General features: G+C 36.2%; 1 protein-coding gene and 1 pseudogene across 1 annotated transcript; one reads left to right on the forward strand and one right to left on the reverse strand.

Annotated features, from left to right (window-relative positions):
* Positions 1-555: 555 nt before the first annotated feature.
* Positions 556-12,368, reverse strand: LOC110752258 (uncharacterized). Its single transcript, XM_021952872.2, has 16 exons — positions 12,186-12,368; positions 11,587-11,685; positions 11,331-11,422; positions 10,615-10,715; positions 9,270-9,360; positions 9,130-9,188; positions 8,876-8,996; positions 7,961-8,029; positions 6,531-6,583; positions 6,293-6,401; positions 6,002-6,172; positions 5,743-5,901; positions 5,186-5,278; positions 4,108-4,290; positions 2,161-2,372; positions 556-1,422 (listed from the first exon to the last, which is right to left on the reverse strand). Exons 1-16 carry the CDS (start codon positions 12,307-12,309, stop codon positions 1,026-1,028), a joined length of 2,133 nt encoding a protein of 710 aa, XP_021808564.1. The 5' UTR covers positions 12,310-12,368; the 3' UTR covers positions 556-1,025.
* Positions 12,369-15,265: 2,897 nt separating this feature from the next.
* Positions 15,266-16,710, forward strand: LOC110752253 (uncharacterized; annotated as a pseudogene).
* Positions 16,711-18,217: the final 1,507 nt, after the last annotated feature.

An 18,217-nucleotide genomic window follows, 5' to 3' on the forward strand; every position in this document is an offset into this window, starting at 1 on the left:
TTAAATTATTAAACAATATTTGTAGTATTTATGAAACAAAGGAAAGAGAATAAGATCATTATAGCCAAGCAATTAACAAGCCTTTCCATTAGCTCCCACGCAGCTTTTAAAGAGGTAGGCTCCTCAACGTTTTACGTCTTTAGAAGAGAAGAATAATCTGGCAATAAGATGTAGAGGAGTTTGTATTTTTCTAAAACTTAATATGAAGAGTGGTGGAATGTGTGTATGGATGTACTAGGGTTAAGTATTTAATTTGATAACCTTTTTTGTCTTTTTACACAATAATAAAACTTAACAGCTTAATGATTTAAGTATTGGGATGAATAGAGAGAAGTGCGAGGTTTACACAGAAAAACTCATATTATTTTGGCTAATTATGTTTTTGACTTTAAAAGTTTTGTATTCAAATAGAATACCAAAAAGGAATCTTAAAGAAAGAATTTTAAAACTCCTTGTGTTTAAGAAAAATAAAAATCTTTGAATCCCTTACTTGAATACAATACCAAACATCCCCTTAATTGTTTTAGGGGCATTAATTTTCTTATATTGAGGCACTAATCAGAAGTCACCGTTGGATTAAATCTAACAGTAGGTGACCATTGTTTTCCCTGGTCACAAAAGGACTAGTTGAAATGATAAACAGAAAAGAACTATAACCCAATTCCAAGTTCAGGTTAACGTCAGTTCTGTTGCCCACTATCAGTTTACAATATTTTGAATAAGTTAAGTTGATAATATAATATAAAATACAATTCCAATATACCGCTTCATTTCCTCTGCATTCTGCAAGACGCTAAATAGCCGTTGTACCTCGTTGGAGCTTCCCCTAATCTCAATTTACTATCTCAACAAAAATGAGAACGTCACTCTGTATAAAGGCTGGTTAAAAAGAACGACAACAAAAATGGCGCAACTCAACATAAATCCTCCCCTGGATCATTAAGTTGTTTAAATGCACTCGACTATCGCTCTGTATTGAAAACATCTTTGGTTGAACTGTCATGCGTACACGGATTGGAAATAATTTACCAGCCACCACTTCTACCTCTCCCACGATGCCCTCCTCTCCCTCTGCCGCCTCTCCCTCCTCCTCTGCCTCCTCTACCTCCCCTGCCTCCTCTCCCTCGACTTCCGAATCCGTTACTATTTTGTTTTAGTCCTAACGATTGAACTCCCCTCCTCTTTCCACGCTGTGCTTCTTCATCCTCCTCGTCCTCTTTGTACTTAGCGGAGCTTCTAGCTCTAAAGGAAATCTCACGTGAACCTCCGGGTCCCAGCTTAACATCACTTGGGATAGCAGAAACCTGCCGATCATCTCTGAGAGCAGCTACCCTCTCGCCCAATGGGAGTAATTCCTCCTTTGCAAATGACTCACGATTTAAGAATGCTTCTGCATGCCGCTCATCCTTGACTTCATACAATCTAATAGGATTTCAATAAACAGATATTTAGTAACTCAGATTTAGAGTTTTAAGCTCCAACAGACATTTCAAGATTTGAATCAAAACTCTATAAATAAATACGCAGAATTACATAGCAACAGTTCACCGGAAAATAGACAAATCAGGTTGGAGTTCAAATCACCAAATCTAGCAAAAGTTGCTCATGTCTGACAGATCCACTAATTGATCAGAGTAAATTATGCTGACCTCCTAAGGTTTTATTCAAAATTCCCAGACGTTTTATTCAAAATTCCCAGACATCCCTTCTGTTTTCAATATTCTATTTTCCGGAATTACACTGACCTCCCCTCTCATAGAGAACATACAATTTTCTTTAATACAGTTCTGTATTGTCTTATGTTCACATTTTTTGTCTTTTAGACTCCTACACTGGTAACTGAGCTCAAAATGTTTATCAGGCAAACCAATAACTTTAATCTTGTTGTCATGGACACTCAGAAAACTTCTACAGATCAACTGATATTTCTACCCCAAAAGCAAACACTTGTATGATCGAAACCCACTCCTGAAGTGAAATTTCCCTCGACACTAAATGTATTGTGAAATCTCCTTATACGGGACAGGATAGTATAACTTCTAAAAATAAGAGGGAGATACTTGAACTACCACAAAAACTCAGGGACATGGAAATAATGTAAGTTGTAACAGATAAATAAACAGGACAATGAGTGTCGAAAAAGGAACCAGAAATCTTCACCTTGGAGTTCGTCCTTTCTTTCTCACTTTACTCTTTTCATGGCCAGGTTCCTCTGATGACAAAGATGTTGCGGAGGCATCAGAATCACTTAAGTTCTGATCTTCATCCTCCATGGCAGGTCTGAAATGTTCATCCACCAACGATGGTTGCTTCTTAGAAGGCATAGGGTGTAAAGCCACATACTCTTGTGAAAACTCATCAATTTGATAATCCTGAACACAAATCACAAAAACGAATCATTATAAAAAAACTGTTCAACCCAAAAAAAAATAAAACATGATTCAGCCCCGACTTCTCATTATTTATTTATTTATTTTCATTTTGTAGGAAACTAATAAGATGTAATAAACAGAAATGGAGCTAATACAGAAAATGACCCCGCAGTCCACTAAACTAAAAAGCAATGAAACAGTTTAAGCAGCGGAAGCCTGAAAAACAATGAGCTAACCAGCAAAACAACCAGCCAGCCAAGCAAGCCATAATGCAACACAACCAAAACAGTCACAGCTGTTTCCTAATTCAGAAGGAAGAAAGAAAAGTCTCTCACTTCAAAAGACGCGGAAGCATAAAGTCAGGCCCACAATCTGGCCATAGTCACATACAAGTAGTCTATTGCCTTCCCTTCTTTACTCCTGAAAATTGAACTGTTCGTTCCCAACCAAAAAACCCAGCAGAATTTCTTTAACACTACAAAACCTTTGTGTTCTTCCCTCCACCAAACCCCTCCATGAATAGTCACAAGAAGAGGAACCACCCAACTCAATCTAGCTACCTAAAGAGCTTATAAAACAGTCTCAACAGTCTCAACGCATAGAACTTGGAAGGAAAAAATGTGATCAGTACTTCGCTTGCACTTTACACATGTTGCACCAATGGCGAATAAGAGACAGATGCAAGCCCTTTTTCCATTGTAGGACTTGCAAGTATTTTAACTCTACCATGGACAACAATCCAAGCAAAAAAAGTTTTACCTAGCAAAGCACTTTAGCCGTCAATATCAGCTATGAAGGGAACTAGAGTTACATGACGGACATACAAGTTATGGATGCATTATGCGACAAGAAACTCCTACCAAAACTGGGGGAAAGTGACATAATGAGGAATCTCCAGTTCATATACCCTCACAAAAAAATGTGGTTGCCGATTGACCATCAAGTCAGCCAATGCATTTTTGCACATTCTGCACTTGGAACAGTGGTCCTCTTATATTTGTTAAATATATTTATACATTTATATTCAAAATATTTTAAGTGTCAAACAGCTTACACATCAATGACTTGAGATTTACTCGGCTGTGAGGTAACAAAATGCCTCACATCCACCATGCCATTGAAAGCATTGGAAGGGATGGGAAGAACACATGGCGAGGTAAGAACAGAAATGAATCAGTCCACTGATGGGTGACCCATTCAACAACCAGAAAGGATGACAGGTTCCATCAATGTCACTTGGGAGTTTCGAGACCCTTAGAATCTTCTGATAATACTCAAGAACATGAAAGTATTGGGGACAAGGATAGGTGTCGGATGGAGATGACTGGCTTCAATAATGGAGGCATTGGGGAAGATGCATTTTTTTCTTTTAAAATCAGACCACCAACAGAAGACATTACTTACACTTAAATGCATAGGCTCTTTATGTTGTAACTAGTAATAAGCTCAACAAACATCCAGCGGATTTCATGCTATAATCACATAAATGAACGAACTCTTTAGAGAAGAGTTGGGTAAAAAGAGGCCATTACCAGGGAAAGGAGACAGAAGGGAGGAAAGGGAGGCAAAGGAGGTGGAAGGGGGAGGGGAGGAGAGGGATGAAGAATTCTTTTGGGTTTATTTCATCTTTTTTTTAATTAAAATTTATAGAAAGGGATGGTGAACTACTTGAACAAATTTTTGGGTGAAATTGTCGCCCTTTTCTTACAGGAGCCAAAGGTTTAGATTTTCATACCTTATTTTCAAACATATTTCCGAATCGCTCGTCCTTGAGAATTTCACTACCAAGTGCCTTCTTTTTCTTTGACAGCTTCTTAGTCTCGTTGCTATCAGCATCTTTAATTTCATTCTCTGCATCTTCATTATCAAGAATACTCTTTGCAAGAGTCCGATTGACCTTGGGCAATTTCCTCTTAATCTGTAGCAAAGAAAAGTACAACATATAAGAGATATAGTAATCAGTCTCAAGAAGATAATCTGACATGACATAAATCTACCACAAACTAAAGTCCATAGCCATATAATTCACTCTACAATCCTGCAATCTCCTAAAGGAGATTCAAAACCACCGAAATTTAACAGTTGAATCCCACTCATATTGCATTGAAATACAAAAGGGTCAGTTCTCTTTAAAATTTATGAGAGCACCTCAAAGCAAAGGAGCATGCTCTACATGGATGGTTAAAATTTTGTACAGGAAAATAACTTAGGGATTAATTCGGATTTAAAAGTATTCAGAGATATCTTTAGGTGCTCCAAGGATAACTAGAGTCGTAAATTCAGATTTTCTGGAAACTGAACCAAAAATAAAACTGAAAAAGGGAGCAGATAAGGGTCAAAATTTGCTCTGGTCGAACAATAATGAGACAATAACTGTATAGCTTCAGTTGAAAGATCCCTCAAATAAGCTTATTTGAGGGACACCCTTGTAGGGCTCAATATATATATATATGAGTATTTTTCATAAAGTGTGTGGATGTTAAGATTGAGAAAAATGAGAGAAGATATGTTTACAATGTATAGGGTGAAGTGGCAGAACACAACTCATGCCTAGTTAAACTATTTTGAGGAGAATACCAAGTTTTCCAACAATTATTCGAAAACCACCCTGCCTCAAAATAAATATATACATATACGCATATGCAAATAATATGGGGAATTGAAGAAACTAGAACATCCAGGCTCACAAATCCTCATTCACTTTATTGCAATTGCCTGGGCCATAACGGAAATTTCTTAAGAGCTGCACGTAGTGATAAATGCAGAGTAATTGAACAAATAAATAATAAATAATGTAGATGAAAATAATTAACCGTAATTCGCTGTGCAAGTTCTTTCTCTAGCTTCTCTCCTTTACGTTGTTGAATGTATTCAGCATAATCAAATGGCTCTGCCAAATCTTTTGCCTGCCAGAATGTAAATACTATCAAATAAAGCAGCAAACTTTGTATAATAATCAGAAGCAATCGAACAAATACCATACTCGAGCACGGAAAACATCATCTTTGACTATGAAGATATTCATCTTTCAAGACAGACAACTTAATAAACACACCCAAGAACTCACTAAATCCTAAAACAGCAAGCCCGAGAACTCACTAAATCCTAAAACGGCCAAAACCATACATTTCAAAAAACAATTATACCAACAAAAAAACCACAAAACAATAGAAACAGATAAGAGTCTTGAAAGGGCGAGAGAAAAGTAATTATAAAATAAAGGTAAAAAGCCTAATACAGATTATTGTTCTCCGCTTTCTGAAACCAATCCAACCATTCTAAACTGGATGATACGGATTATTTTGTTTCACGAAACAGCCATTGCACCCTTCATAAAAATAATTATACATACAAAGGAAGGCAGCCTAACCTTTTTATACAACCGATAATCAATAAAAAACCCATGCATGTAGGCTCTAAGGAGATTGGTCCCAATGAGACCAGTCAACTTCAACCTCTCAAGGTCTTCTTTTGTCAAAAATTTGAAATCATCATAGATGGTTGTCTGTCCACCCTCCTCTAGCTCTTCCTGTAGAAAGAAGTCAAACATTAGCACTATAACTGAAGACCTCACACAAAATGAAACTAAATCCATATACGAAAGAAGTAAATAACATCTGAAAACCCACAGTAAGGTTTTGGAGTGTAGAACACCAATTGGGTGCAGGTCCAAGATCAGGGATGAAATAAGATGGAATCTGACTGCAGTCTAGAGCCAGCATCATTAATCCACTCCCAGGAAATGCAAATATATCATTAATTGTTCCAGCTGTTGGCTCAATGCTGGTCATGCCTTCACCCTGCAACAAAGGGAAAATGCAACATATATTTATTTATAAATACAGAATTCTAATATCCAATCATCAAAGAAAACAATTGTTTTCCAAAAAAAAATTGTCTTCTCAAATATAATGTCTTACCGTGTCAGGATCCCATATTCTAACAATGTGATTATCAGTGGTCATTAACTTTGGCGCCTCAGAATTAAGAGTTTGATGCCACTTAATGTCTAATATCGGGCTGCCATACCTATAAACCAATGACAGTATTCTCAACAACCAGAAAGTTATAAAAGGCAAAACAGACTCCCTCATCGTGCTCAACCAGAAAAACCACATAATAAGAAATTCACATGTAAGTTATAAGGAAGTCGCTCACATGTGATCCTTAACCTGTATAGGATGTGATGAGCGCAAGTCATAAATGAGTACCTGCAAGTTCAATGACACGATTAAAATTATATTTCTATGCACGGAATAGTAAAAGGATGTAGATTCAATCAATAGCAACTAAAATGTAATTGACAGAGCTACATTCTTTTTGAAAGATTGGGCACAGCTCTGATATATTCTTGACAGAGGCTCTATTCAAGACTACAACTGAAGGTGAAAGAAGTGATTGTGCCAAACCTATATTGCACGGATACGGGTACGGGATTCGCGGTACAATATGATACGGTGATACTGCAGCTCTCAAAGAACTTTTGGATAGTTACAATTATATATGTAACATTTCAAATAACAGTAAATGACCATTTATAACTCTGGAACACAAATTGAGACTGTCATCCCTAACAAAGATATCTAAAAACGGAATTTCCAAGAGAAAGTCCCTGTTCATTCAATCTCCAAGCCCTTGAATCAGATCTGTGTAGCCTACATTCACAACATTTTATTGCCCAGAGAGATCCATATATCCTAGTCCTCATCCCTCTATCTTTTCTTCAGTCATAAGTTCATGAGACTATACCCCAAAGGGGTTTTTTTATCACCACATCCTCCAACAAGGCACCCAGTCAATCTCCACAAAATGACCATAAACCTGTAATCTACTGCATCACGAAATGTACCATGTAAATCACCACCTACCACCACCTACCTGATGGTTGATCCCAGTTATCTATTATCTTGATTACCTTTTTTTTCATATTAGATATCTTAAAAAACCTTGTTTCCACCTTCATTAATAATATTGTAGCCAAGGGAAAATCATCCCCCCATCACGTTAAGACCATTTCTATTTGGACAAATGATTACGCACTAAGGTGCCAGTAACAGTGGGACGTAAATACGACAATTAAAATTCCCCCCTCATTGACATAAAGAAGACAATTCACATGACTTCTCCATAAGAGTAAAGTCTGCAAAATTTTTGATAATTTGACAAACAATTTTGATTAGCTCCCAAGTTGGCTGGCAGTTTCATTTTTCACTTCAAAAAGTATTTGTCACCCTTCCATTAGCCACTAGCTTAATTGAGCCTGTCAAGTATCTTAAATTTTGACCCTCTATGTATCCATCATGGAAAACAAGTGGCTGTCTCAAACATTTTTATGCTTGTTAAGTGTAAAATCTAAGCATGCAGATACAGATATACGGTACCTATCAAGTGTATAATCCAAGAGAATTCTCTAAAATTAAACATCAAAAATTGACAAAACTACAATTATTGCATGGTTGACAATAAAAAAATATGGTGCCTAGTTCTGATAACACACATAACTAAAATGAGATCACAGCTATATCAGCAAATTAAAAATATACAAATTACAGATTCTTTTACTAGCAAAAAGAAAAATGACATCATACCTTCCCTGCACTGCTTCCGACAGCCATTAGAAAACCCGTTTTTTCATCAAACTCCAATGCAGTGACCTCCTGCAAATCCAGGAGGCGGCCAGATTAAGGAAAATCGTGTCAGATTAATAGTTGATGAGAAAGGATCATCATTCACAGGAATCCCACATACAACTTTGTTCCCCTGACATTCATCTGTGACTGAACTGATGAACCAGCCAGATCATTCAACCCACTTCTTTTATTTCCATTTTCAAAAAAGATAAGGAACAATTGAGACAATATAAAAAATGAAAGAGGAAAACTGATGCTAAGAAGGTTGAGGCCCTCATTTTCACCGTAACCACAACAAAGCCTTGTGGTTAAACATTGACATTATGTAGTCTAAAAGTCTTGGATTTGCACTAGTTTTGAATTAAACTTTAATTGGAGCAATGTGATTGATAACACTGTCTTTTTGAAATTTTCATGAATATATATATAAAAAAAAAAAGTCTGCTGTTTTCTAGGTGAAATAGAACAAAACTGAAAGATTCTTTTTTTACCATCTAAAACCAAGATACAAAACCAATTCAAACTGATGGTCATTGGTTTGGATTGGTGAGTTCCTTTTTTTTTTTTTTTTTTGGGGTATAACTCTACAGTTTCAAGTACATCAAAATCAACAAGGTTGGTCAGCGTGATATCTGCCCGAACTTGTAAAACCATACTACCAAACATACCCATAGTTACATCTTTCAAAAGCATAGGAAACAAATTGGCATTTGTGTCATGGCCCCACCATGTTACAACCACAATAGACACATGCCATAATTCTTCCACACATCTTAATCCATGACATTGAGTACATTGTGGCAACCAATTAGACTTCTTCCTGTCTTCATTAACGAATATTTACTCAAAACAAATAGATCAAAGGACTGTTACCTGGTCAATGTCACCAGCTGGTGCCACAGCATTAATCCTACCAACCGAGGATTTCGTCCTCAAGTCAAAACATTCCACAGCACCATCCTCACCACCACAAGCAACTAGACCGTGAAGCTTGCTGAAATTTAAAAGCAAATCTCCTTATGCTTAGATAATTAACCAAAAATTACCAAATATAATGAAATCCTACATAATCTGACAACTAAAGAAGCAAAAGAAACTAAACTACTAAAAAAAGATCAACAAGCAACCTCCGAGAAACTACATTTAGTGCCGCTGATTGTGTGCTCAGCGAAGAGAGAAACCGCCCCTGCAAACAAGTCAAAATCATTATCAACATACCTATGAATTAAAGGAGATTAAATAGAAAATTCCAGTTAAGCAATAAAACCTGTTCCAGATTAATCCTGTACAATTCTGGGGAAGAGGCAGCACAAAGCAAGTCACAAGACCAGCAATCGTACACAATGTCCCTTCCCATTCTGTATGCACAAGTTCAATAAACTCATTGCAGAAAGAATATCAAACTTATTCAAGCTACAACCCATGCATTGTACAAGTATTAATCTAAATTACAAACTAGATAAAATTGAATCTAAATTACACAAGTTATACAATCTTGACTATCTTTTAAATTATAAAGATAATTATAATTGTGAATAAATTATGAAGTTATTTTATCTTTTTATGTAACAGAAATAAATTTTCTAAATGTAAGGATAAAAGTTTAATTCATACATTGCAAAAGAGGGCTAAAACAAAAGCGACTCGGGTAAATGCTAGATGTACTAAACTTTAGTTCTAAAGTAATGTAGTTGCTCAAGTATTTCATTACTGTATTGGTGAAATGTAGTTTTAGAAAACAATTTAATGAAAACTCTTAACATGGGTAACATTAAAAGGGGAAAAATATGATTTGATTAGAGAGAGAGAGGGTCAACAAATACTCAAGAAAAAATAGAAAACAGAATTCAGAAAAGAGATATAGTGCCACTCCAGGTTATGTATTTAGTTACGTACCTTTCCACATTTCTAAGAGGTTGGTGGTTTTTTAATGGGTTGGTGATTCTATCAACTCATTCAATGATAGAGATGGTGGAAACATGACGTCCCAAAAGGGAGAAGATTCTGAATTATTGCGGGCCCATTTGTAAATAATAAATGTGTGAAAACAACATCATTTCATATTTTTATTGATACAATAAAGGGCGCTGCCATTTTGTGGTGTATTATAGGTTGAACGATTCAAAAATACATTTACACACGCAGGCAAGCAGATGTAAACTCCCCTTTGATATATATATCTACACACACATGCATAAAGTTACTCATTCTGTATCCAATTTTCCCTCTTGTTTTGTCTTTGTTTTTATAGGAAAATGAATCCAATACAACAACCGAAGGCATTCAGAAACAACAGTGTTCCAATCTAGGAAAAAAATAACAGAAAATAAGCTCTCCTAAAACTCCGATGACACGAATACCCAAAGAGATGCCCAAAAACAAATCCTCTCCAACAAATAAACCGCCACATCGCCCCTCACATCCTCAAATATCCGTCTGTATACTTTCCAACCAAACAACCCAATATTACAAAACAGCCAAAAGGAACAGAAATAGAAAAGAGTAACCACAGTACATAATGAAACATAGAGTTCAAAATTTAATAAAGCAACCACATGGTTTAAACACTATTTCCATTCATGAGCCATTAACATAAAAGTATAAAGATTAACCTTGGAATTCGCACACTGTAATGTTTTCCATATTTTGCATGTATATAAACAGAACGATCAGCACATAAAAACGCAAGCTTTGAATAATCACCAGCCAAAACCTGAATGTGTAATAAAAAGTTGAGTGAGTAATATTTTAAGTTCCATGAGAACATATTGAAAATACAGCATAACATTGGCACCTTTAAGGAGCAAACATGAAATGATGATATCCAAATTATAATATTGGCATTTAAGTTATAAACCAACTACAAAACTTGAACAAATTTTGGATTTTGGAAGGAGAAAACAGTACCATTCAGAAGGAAACTATACTGGAACAAGGGGGGAAAAAAGGGTGTGCAATTGCATTTTTCTTTGCTAATTAATAAAAATAAAACTCTTGTAAGATTTATTAACTATTAAACTTTTTTTTCGACTTCATCACATTCCTTAGAAATGCTCTTATCCTTACTTTACAAGAAAGACTAACTGAAATTGCAAGCGATAAGGGTAAGTGAAAAAGAAAAAAAAGAAGTAATTGCAAGCAAGAGCGTGCATTAACGATTGTAACCGAAAATTCAAAAATATGAAAATTATTTAGAGAGGAGCAACTTCACAGATAAAATACTGAAAAACCCGGCAGACGCTGAACACAAATCAGCCATGGACCATCAATAAATATTTCAAATATCATGTTACATCAGAAATGAATTGAAATGGTGAAACTGAACTACCTCAAAATCAATTATCTCTGAATCCAAGTGCCTTTCAAACTTGAGTGAAAGTTCCCTCAGCTCATAAACTTTGATTTGCGGTGGGTAAATACCTGAATTTCAATAGTAAAAATCACAGTGGGTACAAGTTCAAATGTTTTTACTCTATACGAGTACACCCATGACACACAAATAGACATTTTATGTAGAATTCCCTTTTTATTGTGAAAATAAAATTACCATACCACACACAACATAAAGTAAAGCTTAAAGGCACCTGCTGCAATTAGGAACTCCCCGTCAGGAGTTGCCTTGATTTTAGTAGTTGCAGTTTCAAATCTCAGGTCCTGGATCAAGTCCACCCTTTGCATATAATCTGACAAATAAACAATGAAGACAGACCTCCCATTAGATGAAATTGATGCCAAAAAGTTTTGTGTCAGCTTGAAATGATTTTGAAAACATATTTCCACCTCAGACTAACTCTTAAATTATCAGTCATAGAAATTAAGCATACGTTATGATGCATTCCCTTAAATAAGTTTTATTGGGAAAGTATACTTCAGAACTCAAGCAAATATTTTTTTTTAAAGAACATTGTATTGCTCTGTAGCATGCAATTTATACTAACAGATTCCACCCTAATGATTAGCACCCAAAACCTAGAATGAGAAGAATCAAAGTATCCCAGTAGCAGTGCAAGTTGATATCAGTCTAGGGTTTAAGCGAAGATTCAAGCGAAAGTCCTCAAAATCAGAAATAAATTCACATGAAGTTACTGTAAAGTCGACAAAATCATAAATAAAATAACAAAAGTTATCTACATTACAACAAAATTAACTAACTGGAAGAAATTAGCGAAGAAGAGGGTTGTACTTTGATCTTTGCGAAGCGCTCGACGCTTCTTAGGGTCAAGCCAGGTGGCGAGAGAGCGTTGCTGGGAAGCAAAGCTGTACATCTTGACACCATTGATGGAGGTCGACTTAAGTTCGTACGCCATGGAGCCACTGACTCAAAGGTTAGAGAGAGAGAGCTGCGCCTGCTTGCTTCTTATAGAAAAACAAATAATTCAAAATATAAAAAAATATATATATCTGAGGTTATTTCTTCTAGTAATCAAATAAATATGATACCAAAAAGAGATTTTCTATTTAAACCCCGCACTTCTCTTTGTTCACCTCAATACCTAAATCATTAAGCTGTAAGTTTTATTATTGTGTAAAAAGACAAAAAGATCATCCAACTTAATAATTAACCCTAGTACATTCATACATACACCCCACCACTCTTCATATTAAGTTTTAGAAAAATACAAACTTCTCTACATCCTATTGTCAGATTACTCTTCTCTTTTAAAGACATAGAAAATTAACGAGCCAACCTTTTTAAATATGCGTGGGAGTTGATGGAAAGGCTTGTTTATTATCAACTCAACAATACCAAAGTGTTGGAATTCCATTTACAGTTCTTGGAGAGAGGTAAAGTTGTTCTCTTTCTCTAGAAAGTATTAAATTTTAGGTTTAGGGTTCTATTTGTTTGTGTTTTTTTTTTTGCTGGGACCAAAGAAAATTGTGGGGTTTAAATAGAAAATCTTTTTTTTTTTTTTTTTTTTTTTTTAGTTTGAGGTGTATTTAAGGGTAGTTTGGGAAGATAATGGGGTTTTCTTAGAAATTGTGAAAATTTAAATTAAAAGATGGGGTGAACTTAGAACATGGGGTGAACTGAGAGAGGTGTGGGGTTTAAATAGAAAATCTCTACCAAAAAAGTAATACAAAACTGAAAATACATATATATATATATATATTTACCTCTGGACTAAAAGAGAACAGAGAGAGTAAGAGAGAAGTTGTTTGGCAGTGGAGATTGAGGTGGTTGAGGTCGTTAGTGGCGGCGGCGGGTCGGAATAAAGAGAGGAGTCGTGGGTGGTGAGAGCTCAGAGAGAGGTTGCTGCTGGGTTTGGTGAGAGAGAGAGAGAGAGAGAGAGAGAGAGAGAGAGAGAGAGAGAGAGAGGGGCAGCAGAGAAGGCGGGTGGGTTTGGTTCAGAGGCCAGGGGCGTCGTGGGAACTGGGGGGGAGGGATGGGGCGGCTTGGGGATGTTGTTGTTGGGTAGGTTTTTTTGGTTTTTCAATTTATTTTATTTTATTATTTTATATAATTTATGTACATGCCCATGTGCTTTCAAAGTTGTCTCAGATTACCACATATGCTTTGAAACGTCTCAAAATACCCCCTACACTTTTAAAAACTGTCATGTTACCTGTTCTATCAGTATTAAGAGACATTCCGTTACGTGGTGTGGGCCCCACTTCTTTTAAATTGCTTAACAATGGAGAATAAGGGTTATTCAGTTTCAGAAATTGGGAAATTGGGTGAGAAGAGGAAATTGGGAGAAGAGGGCTATGGTTTATGAAAATCTGAGGTGGGGTTCGATTTTGGGAGAATCCGAAGAAGAAATCACTATTTGGCATTGGACTTTAAAGCTAGAAAGTGCGAAGATGGTGGTGCTTAGAGAATCTGGAGGTTGTCAACCCATATGTAAGTGGACCAATTCTGACTCGTTTTTCTTGATTTTGGCATGTGCATTGAACTGTTGTTGGAGTTTTTTTTGTTCTTTTGTATACTTTTTGACTATGTGATGGTCCTGGTGTGGTCATTATGTGGTCCTTATGTGTTCCTTGTCTGGTCCTTGTGTGTTGCTGGAGTTTCTTTTTTGTTTTTGTGTATACTTTTTTACTCTGTGCTGGTCCTGGTGTGGTCCTTGTGTGTTCCTTGTGTAGTCCTTGTGTGTTCCTTGTATTGTCCTTGTGTGGTCCTTGTTTTGTCTTTGTTACCTTTATCGGTTTGTTAAGTGAATCTTCCTCATACCTCTTACATAGATAAAGATGCTGACGAGGTTGTTACATTTAAGTTTTTCCATGAAGGTAAACTAGTTTAAAATGGAAGGGACAATCAATGGTCTTATTTGGGTGGTGAAGTCAATTGATTTGATTATTGTGAGGTTGACTATATGTCCATATTAGAGCTATTTGGAATGGCTAAAGATCTGAGATATGATGATGGGTATGATGTGAGTTTTTATGGTGAAGAGTTTGGAACTAGTAAACTCATTCAAATAGTATCAGATAGTACGCTTTTAGCTTGTATGAGCACGGTACCTAAAAGCAATATCAGGATGATAGTTTTGTACTTGAAAGCAGTGAGCCTGACTTCAAGCCAAGTGGAGAATGGTAGCAGTGATCCAGAATATTCTTGTTCTGAGGATGATGATAGCAGTGATCCAGACTTTGAAGACAGTGACTAAGCACAAAGTGATGAAGAGATTGACTTATTGAAGAAGGATGATAAGTGGTTTGAAGGTTATGTGGATCATACTTGTATTGACAATGATCCTAATACAGAGGAAAATGATGAGTCAGACAGTAGAGAAGAGTCACCTATACTTACCTGCCCAAGTAGCTCTTCAAGTGAAGATGAAGTACTAGATGAACTAAGAAGGAAGAGGAATAGAATGCCAAAATTTGCAACTGCTGAGATGTTTAGATTTCATACCTGAAATTGATATGGCAAACCCAGGATTCGAAGTGGGTTCAAAGTTTGCAACTGCTGAGATGTTTAGAAAAGCTGTGAGGATATACTCTATTAATTGTGGAAGGGAGTTGATATTTATGAATAATGACCATAACAAAATAAGAGTAGTATGTGAAGAGGGTTGTCCTTTTGTTATCCATGCTTCAAGTGTTAGTGGTAGCACTTACCTGCAGGTGAAAACCTTTAATCCTACACATGTTTGTAGTAAGGGGAGTAAAAATATACATGCCACTGCTAGTTGGTTGGCTGAAAGATATTCCGGGCAATTAAGGCTCAATCCAAATTAGACTGCTTCTTCTTTTGCAGAGCAAGTTCACCAAGACTATGGTTACAGACCATCTAGAGCAACAGTATACATAGCAAGAGCCATGACAGTTGACATTGTAGAGGGGTCTTACAGTAAACAATATGAAGTATTGTGGAATTATTGTCATGAGTTAAGAACGAGAAATGTGGGAAGTATAGTTATCATTAAATTTAAAATGGAAGGTAATAGGCCACGGTTTCAGAGGATTTACATCTGTCTTGCAGCCTGCAAGAATGGGTTTTTAGATGGTTGTAGGCATGTAGTTTGCTTGGATGGGTGTCATGTCAAAGGGCCTCACCCTAGGCAAGTGCTTTCTGCAATGGGAGTTGATGCAAACAACGGAATGTTTCCACTTGCCTATGCATATGTAGAGATTGAGAGCAATTCAACGTGGCTGTGGTTTTTAGAATTATTGAGTGGTGATCTGAATATTAGGAATAGCCATAGTTATTTATTTATGACTGGCAAGCAAAAAGGTTTAATATATGTTGTGGATGCTCTATTACCTCATGCAGAGCACAGACATTGTTTGAAACATCTGTATGGAAACTTCTATTTGGAGCATAGAGGTCTTGCTTTGAAACATCAAATGGAAGCAATTGCTAGGGCCACAACAGTGCAATGGTTTGATGCAGAGATGAGAAAAATGTTGGAGTTGTCTAAACCTGCACATTTCAAGAGTATTTCCAAGTGTGACATGCTTATGAACAACCTATGTGAGGCATTCAACCGTAGCATAATGGATGCCAGAGACAAGCCTATTTTGACTATGCTAGAAAGAATTCGGTTGTATATAATGTTGTTGATGGCTGAAGAAAGGTTTTGTGTGAGAAATGGCATGGACAAGTTGGGCCAAGAATTAGAAAGATATTAGAGAAAAACAAAGGAAAAGCTCAGTGGTGCATTCCTAAGGCTGCTGGACGGAATAGGTTTGAAGTAATGCACCATAGTGGCCATAACTTTGCTGTTGATTTGAATGCCCACTCTTGTTCATGTCATGCCTGGGATTTGAATGGAATACTATGTTTGCATGCTTGTGCTTCAATAAGTTGGTTTCATGGGAATCCAGAGGACTTTTGTGATGCAGTGTACAAGAAAGAGGCTTATTTGAAAGCCTATGAACCAATGATTATGCTCATGACTAACCAAGATCAATGGACGAAGATTAATTTACCTTCGTTACTCCCTCTAAAATACCACAAGCAGCCTGGTAGGCCTAAGAAGACAAGAAAACAAGCTTTTGATGACCCTAAACAACCTGCTAATCCATATAAGCTTCCTAGATATGGCATTCCTTTAAAGTGTGGCAATTGTGATGGAGAATGGCATAATCAAATTAGTTGTAAGGTATGTGTCATTATCCAAAATTGCTTTACATTTAAATCCATTTGATATGGTTTCTGACTTGATGACTTTGCTTATTAGGAACCTAGAAATCCCAACATAAAGCCTACTAGGAAGAGGAAAGTTGCCAAGGAAAAACTTCCAGTAAGTGCCACGGTTTGAATTATGTATTCACCATTCAGATTTTTATATCATGCCTACCTAATTATTATTTGTTTTAGGTAAGAAGGAGAGATGGTAAAGAGCAAAGTAGCGGACAACAAAGTATGCAACTAAGGCAAAGAAAACAGGCAAGTGGTTCCCAATGGCCTTCTCAATCCCAGGCATCTCAAGTAGCCCAGGCTTCTCAATCCCAACCATCTCAAGCAGCCCAGGCTTCTCAAACATGTGATTCATCTCAATCTGCCAAACTATCTCGAGTACAACAACGTAGGAGGATGATGAAAGATCAACAAATGAGCTATTTTGTAAGGATTATATTTTGGCTCTTCTCTTATGACAAAGCCAATGTATTTTGCTAAGGTATAGGTATTGGTTTAAGTCTGTTTGAATGCACATGCTAGATTCAAAAGCGTCATCTTTGCAATCCAAACTTAAATTCATTGCATACATTCACATGGGTTAATACACAGGATTGATACAAGCCTTAAATTTGTTTTCTGTTTCATTATGTATCACTCCTTCCTAGTCTGTTTTAATCCTTCTTTCACTTTGCATTCATACACATGGATTGATATACAGGGATTGATACAACCTTTAAAAACTTGTTCTGCTTTATTCTGTATCAATCCTACATTTTTTATTTCAATCCACTTCGAGCTGTATCAATTAATATTTTATTAAAATATCTTCAACTCTTGATTTCAACGATGAAGACTTCTTAAATATCTTATGGTGTCAATTAAACTTCTTAAAATTGGTTTTCAAAAGCACGAGTCTTGGATGAAGTTACCCCACGTTGATGTGACCACAACTTATTAATTATTATAATATATTATTTCTTTCTTGAAACTAGTTTTCTCCAAAGAAGTCTTTATATTATCTTGCACATGGGCTTCTTTTATTCCTTGTGGAGTCAATGCTCCATCCTTCAACCGACCTTCCATTCTCTCTTTTAGTATTCTTGAAAACAACATATTACTATCTTATATTTGTTTTCTTGAAACTAGTTTTCTGAAGGAAAGTCTTTATGTTATTTTTCTACATGATGTTTCTAACAAAACATGGGCTCTCTATTTCAACGGCTGTAACAGCCTGTGTTCCTCTTTATTCTTCTTGAGCCGTTCACCTAAAGACAAATATCTCTATGGCTGTGTTGAATATTTGTGGTCAAACCTTGCAGCTCCTTCATTTGTTCCAACTCACAAAACACATGACATTTTACTATTATTTATCTTTAACCCTTGCCTTGTGTGCTTTGTTTGAATAACTTGTGTCAAGAAGATTTTTAAAACTATTTTATTTCTTTTATTCTTCTTGAAACCGCCCACCTTGAGATCACTTTTAGTTATTCTCTTTCAAACATGTCTTGATCAAAGCGTCTATATATTCTATCTCATTTGGCTAGAGTTTCAGAGGACTTCATTTTGAAACAGTACTGCATCTCATTTCTTATCCTTTGAAGAACCGTTTCTAAGTTCCTCAAGAACCAATCATGCTAGTCATGTAA

The sequence above is a fragment of the Prunus avium genome, chromosome 5 (assembly GCF_965620075.1).
Source record: "Prunus avium chromosome 5, drPruAviu1.hap1.1, whole genome shotgun sequence".
Taxonomy (NCBI): domain Eukaryota; kingdom Viridiplantae; phylum Streptophyta; class Magnoliopsida; order Rosales; family Rosaceae; genus Prunus; species Prunus avium.